This window comes from Atta colombica, unplaced genomic scaffold (assembly GCF_001594045.1).
Source record: "Atta colombica isolate Treedump-2 unplaced genomic scaffold, Acol1.0 scaffold92, whole genome shotgun sequence".
Taxonomy (NCBI): Eukaryota; Metazoa; Arthropoda; class Insecta; order Hymenoptera; family Formicidae; genus Atta; species Atta colombica.
In genome coordinates this window covers 1,508,430-1,514,741 of record NW_017259586.1, presented here as the reverse complement: position 1 = coordinate 1,514,741, position 6,312 = coordinate 1,508,430, and the positions used below count along the sequence as shown (strand labels likewise).

At 32.6% G+C, this 6,312-nt stretch overlaps 1 protein-coding gene across 5 annotated transcripts in view; it reads right to left on the bottom strand.

Annotated features, from left to right (window-relative positions):
• Positions 1 to 3,261: 3,261 nt before the first annotated feature.
• LOC108693558 (leucine-rich repeats and immunoglobulin-like domains protein 2) overlaps positions 3,262 to 6,312 on the bottom strand; it is a 119,425-nt gene continuing 116,374 nt past the window's right edge. For all 5 annotated transcript variants that reach the window (XM_018202561.1, XM_018202559.1, XM_018202562.1 and 2 more), the window contains 3 exons: positions 4,901 to 5,081; positions 4,659 to 4,798; positions 3,262 to 3,890 (listed from right to left, as the gene is read on the bottom strand). In XM_018202561.1, coding sequence (XP_018058050.1) covers positions 3,601 to 3,890; positions 4,659 to 4,798; positions 4,901 to 5,081 — 611 coding nt within the window. In that variant the 3' untranslated portion in view covers positions 3,262 to 3,600. The remainder of the gene's footprint in view (positions 3,891 to 4,658; positions 4,799 to 4,900; positions 5,082 to 6,312) is intronic.

Here is a 6,312-nt window from a genome sequence, read left to right as displayed (position 1 = left end):
ATATATATATATATATATGTATATGTTAACAAATAAATTCTCTTAAATCTCGTACATTCACGATATGTATACGATCTTTAGTCGTTATAGCTTCCTCAAGCCTTAAATCGACTTAATCAGTTTATCTTACAATTAAATCTGGGCGTATAAATGATATGTGTTTGTGTGTTATGATATCGTCGCGCGTATTTGCCTGTGCATTCGAAAGAGAAAATTTTAGCTTAGAAATTAGACCTTGCACTGTTTTAATTTAAATTATTTGTTTTAGAACATAAATGCAACAATCTTATTATATCAATTAAATTATGAATAAAATTAACATAAACAAAATAAATGTAAAGATTTATTTATTTATCGTTAGATTTAACAATTTATTTTTAGATTGAAATTTGTGCAATCATAATATAATTACTCCGTTTCTATTTTGAGATAAAATATTTTAAATGTTTCAATTTTGGATATTTATAAAATATTAAAATTTTATTTAATTATTCCATAAATTTTCCGTATTAGTTTGAAGTATTCATCTATATATTCATCTTATTAAATTAGGCAAAAAATTCTAATATTTTATACATGTATGAAAAATATTGATGACACGAAATTGTTGCAATTGTATAAGTATATTATTTTACATACTGAACTAAAATGAGTAATCTAAAAAAACTCAGATATTCTCTGAAGTGCTTAACTTCAAAAAATTCACTTTCGAAAAGCTTGGCTTGATGCGCCATATGACGCGCATACCGGTGACCTTAATAATCCGCCATGCGGTGTATGCGCCTTATAATAATGCCTTAGGCTTAATTCTATCTTATATTCATACGTATCGAATAGCAAAACACATGTTACTTTCTGTGTCAGTACTGTAATCAGCACTACGTCCTGTGAACTACGTTTTTTTTTTATACGATCGATCTCCCATATGATGTCCTCGCTGAGAAACGCATTCGTTGCTGAATATCGTTGAATACATTTACCGAATATTTTTCAGAGCGAAGCGCGCGAAATATATTCTCGTATGCCACGATCTTCCGTCTGTTTGCCCGAGCGCAAATTATTGTTAACGGAAGGGAAATATTTTAACACAGCTACATGCTCCTACAGTTGTTTGTGTCTTGCGTTTCGTGATCATCACGAACACGTGCATCGCATGCATTTCCTTCTGCAAGATGGTGCAATTTTAGTGCACACGTGAGCTGTCGCGGCAGCGAAGTAACCGAGTCGTAAAGCGAACGCAACGAGGCATTTGAATAACCGCGTTTGTACTCTACCGACTTTGACAAGTGTCGGTTTCCTGTTGAGAGTATCGTTGGGAGTATTACGTGTCATCAGCACAGTCATTATCTCATTTCGTGCAGTCGGGTCTTTGCGAATCAAGTTAAGTATCGCAGCGATCTCAAGATGTTAGCGACTATCGCGTGCGGGGACATTCTGGCAAAAAAGTTGATAAAAGATGAACGTCAAAAAATTAAATATGAGCATTATTTTCTTTTAATCCCTGGATTTAATCGATTTTATTCTCTATTAGTATATCTTAATCAATAATAATTTTTTATGATGAATAAATAGGAAGATCGGAATGACCTACTTTCTGTTAAGTATAAAATATTTGTTTGAATAATTCCTGTAAATTTCTGGGAATAATTTTAAATAATAAGTAAAAAAAAGAAATAAATAAAAATAGTGTCCAATGGGGTGAAGTCTTGGAAGATGGTGGCATAGAGAAAATATGAACATACGGAGGATATCGACTATTCGCAGCATTGTGTTCAACAGGAACGCATTGATATGTATATAACGAGTGACCTGGAATCTGACTTCCGGTCACTCGGATCCACTAGTGAGTATTACTACGCCTCGCGCCGCGAGCTTAACCGATAATCATGAAATAATTGGCAACGATGCTGATATGTAACGTTCCGGTGAAGAAAACTCGTACGCTTTTCGCGAGCGAGAATTCTACGATCCACTGGTCGATCAACATTTGTCTCTAGCAGTCACTCAGATTCTATACTATCGAACTACATGATACCTCGCTGCCTAATAAGAATTAAAGATATATGTACTTTATTAGAAGTCTTTATTCAGGGTAGGAGTCTTTTCGAATTATCATAAACACATAGCATGAGATGTTACAGATGCATTTACTAGAATTTCCTTGGTTGTTTGTAATTCGATTGTAAAGCATCTGAGAATTCTATAAATAACAATGAAATCATTAGAAATTAATCCACCATCGCATAGCAAATACATCTTCTTCGTACACTGCTCATTGTATTAATGTCTAATGGTCCTGCAATGTCAGTGATTATCATTTCGACATTTGCAGAAATTGCTCATGATATTTACTGCGATTCGACTCATGATGTTTACCGCACCGATTAACTTTTTAACACAATTATTATACTTTCGCGAATTATATTTCACGACTAATCAAACGCGGCGAATAAATCGGGTTTTATTACGAGTGTACACCGAACGTTAAGCTATCGCAAAAATGAATCTTATTGTAACATCAAGTAATTTGGAAATGGCACTGAAAGAAAATGTAATTAATCGATTCGATTAAAATTTAAATATTTCGGCAAACTTTCGTGTAAGCAACGAATAGATTGTCGTCCGTACACTAAATCGAAGGGCCATTCCAATGATTGAACTGAAAAAGAAAAACATCGTGAAAAAACGCCCGGTGAGATATCCGGAAGAGTATAAAGTACTCAGTTCTCAAAAGATCGATTGTCGCGGTTACCAAACGTTACATGATTGTTCACGCGCGATCGCATCGCATGGACGCGTGCTGCACAGAAAAGCAACCATCACTATGCGCTTAATATATCTCTCCGCACACGAAACGCGTGCCCTCCTGGGAAATAAAAAAGCGGTTTGTCAAAGGGCAAAAGGAATCAAGTAATCAATTCCTATCCGTTGCTCCGAATCGTAGCAATCCGTTTGAATAATGCCAGCTGCTTTCTTCGTCAGCCGGTGTTCAAATCTTGTTATAATTTGGCCGATCGTGACAAACGGACATTGCGATAATACGCCCACTTTTCGTCTCGTAATTCCCTCATTCAGAGAAAAATTTATTGATTTAAAGAAATTCATTCTTAAGAAAATCATTTCTTTGATTTAAACATTATTTTCTGAAATTAAATAAAAAAGTTCATTTGATTTAAAAAATTATAATATGTTCAAAATCAAAGAAATTTTTTCTTTAACTGTATAGCAAAGAAATATTTCTTAAATCAAAGAAACCTTTCTCTGGGTGCTTGCGCCATTTCCATAACAGCGTTTACACGAATATATTAAATTATCGCGATGATACGTGATAAAATAGCGTTTCTCAATTTCTACAAAAAGATGGCCATCGTGGAATCGTGACACGTCTCCGCTATCGCGTCACGATTATCTCGAAAGGCACGGGAATCCTTCTTTACAGAACTGAATAACAAAATTGGAAATTTTTAATGACCTACAGCAGTCTACAGCAATCACGTGACTTATAATAACAACTTTAATGAAGACGAAATATGATTATTAATCGTTCCATCGAAACGAAAAGTCGGCCGTCTGTCACCGCGCTGCCGTATTCATGAAAGATTAAAGTAGAACACCAGTAAGAATAATCAACGGTAGTGTAAGAATAATCAACGGTAGTGTCTTGTCCAAATACAATCTGCACCCAGTAGCTGATGACGAGAATTTTCCGGCGTTCTTGCCCACGCAGCCCATTCTATCGAGCGGAATACTCTGCACGGAGTATTCACGGTGTTCCGAAACCATCATACAGACTGTTCGCTTCTTTGACATCATCTCGTCATCTTTGTCGCGCAGATTTCCGAGCCACACGGAATACCATCGAAGCTCGCAGTCGCAAATCAAAGGATTATCTACACGAAAGAAAAACGGAGTGGAAGAGAAATGAAATTAATAAATTCGCACGATAATGGATTGCGCTTCTATTGAAATGGAACCTGAGCAACTTTTGCTAAAAGTATAGCTTTAATGTACAATATATGTTATTTATAATTCAGTGATTATTAATTCTTAATATGTATGATGATTTTCCGGTCACTCCTTTTCTGAATCACGATAATGATTCTTTTAAACGTCAAAATGATATTCAAATGAATCATTACTGATTGCAAAAGTAACTTTTAGTAATCGATTTTGACAATCAATTGAGTTTTAATAATTAATTATTTAATCAGTGATGCCATTTTGACATTTTTTTGACGTTATGATGACTTATGTTCTGCTTGCTATACACAATGGATCCGTTTATATCTCAGATTAATTTTCATCACTTTTAAAAGTGTACAAAAATTATAAAGTGATTTTTACATATACTTGAAATCTCTAAAAAGTAATATTTGTAAGATTGTGTATTTAAAAAAATTGTAGATAAATGTTATAATTACTTAATATTCCTAGTATTAAAAAAAAAAAGAAATACGTAGAATACAAATGACTTGATTGTGTATATTAAAAAGGCTAATATTCAATAAGATGTGAATAATAAAAAAAAATTAAAATATATTTCATTTATTTAAATATTAGAATCTTAATTTAAACAAGGGAAAATTTCGGATTATTGCATATTTGATTAAAAGAAAAGTAATATAAATGTTAAATGAAAAGAGAGGTGCTTTTTTTACCTGTCATATCTATATGACGTAGTGTATCAACGATGTTCTCCGTAACTTCTTCTGGGATATGTGTGAGTCTGTTATTTTGCAAATTTAAAGTTTCTAGCGAATTGAGATTTTCGAATACCAGAGGTGGAAGTATTTTAATCCTGAAAAAATTACGTGAAGCTGTAGATTATTTTGCATATATATTAGAAAAATTGAAATACTTTTCGATCTAAATTCCTAAGCATGGAAAGAAAAAGCATTACATATTTTTTTGTAGATTAAGGAAAGTGATGGAATCTCCATAGCCTGTGAAAGCATCCTCCGGAAGTACAGTGATATTATTTGACCGTAAATCAAGGTGGCGTAAGCGATGCAAACGTCGCAGAGCATCACTCGGTATCATATGCAAATTGTTATCTCCCAGTCGTAAATATTGCAGATTTTCTAAAATAAAAATTACAGAAAGAATATATTAAAAAATATTAATATGTATATATAATACACACACACACACACACACACACACACACACACACACAATATTATAGATATAAAAATTGAAGCCCATAATTCAAAAATTTATTAAATTTTCATGATCTCTAACTTTATAACTATTATGTAAAGAAGTATATGAATTTTTTTGTACTGATACAACGCACGAACGTACGTACGTACGAACAACGCAATTAAAACCTATACAAACATTATATGAAATAAGTATATTAAAAAAACAGTAATCTTGGCTTCGTTACGTGAAGAGCATCAATAATAACTCTCAAAAGTTACGATACGCTCAAATGAACTTCTTTCGATGAATTGCAGTTAGTTATAATTAAATCAAGCTACTCACAGTGAATAAACACTCGATCGATCGGCAAGAATTTACGCAAGCATGAATCAAATACTTCATTCGAAAGCTTTAATTGGATTCTTCAACATTGATAAAATAATACATGATTAAAAAGTTTTAAATGAATGGGTTTTTAGTAACAAATATTAATTGAATATTGATAAATAAAAAAGGATATTAAGATATTTAAGAATACAAGAAACTTTCTGAAAGAATATGTATTGTTAATATATATGCTTTCTTCAACATATTAGCGTAAATTAAAAACAAAATATATTCTTACAATAGAAAGAATATATGCATCGCAATTAATGTGCAAATAATATCTTTTAGTTCGTAATATCTTTATGAAATTATTCCAAACAAAATATTTACAAAAATATTTTTTGATCTACTGTATTTCATTAATATTTGTTTTTATTAATATTTATTTACAATGGCTTTTTCATGTCTGATTAAATTATTTGCCTTTTGATTGCGAAGCTAAATGTAGTGCGTGGCTGAATTGTCGATTGAATTATTGTATGTTTGCACAACGTTTTGCCGAAATATTATCTTGATAGTCGAGCTCGCGTTCATAGTATGCTATGAGATGAAAGGTAGTTTGTAAAGTGTCGTTCGCTCGTTTATATCCGCGTTCCCAAAGGGTACCGATTGCATCGCCGACAAGCAGCCGTAGCATGCGATAAATTTAAATGCTAAGCAGTGTCGTTCGCTATGATAAATAAAGTAAGACGTGCAGAGACTATAGAAATTTTACGGCAAACTGAACACGAAATCATACACAAATTCATAATATACATTGATTATATCAGCTATAGTGAT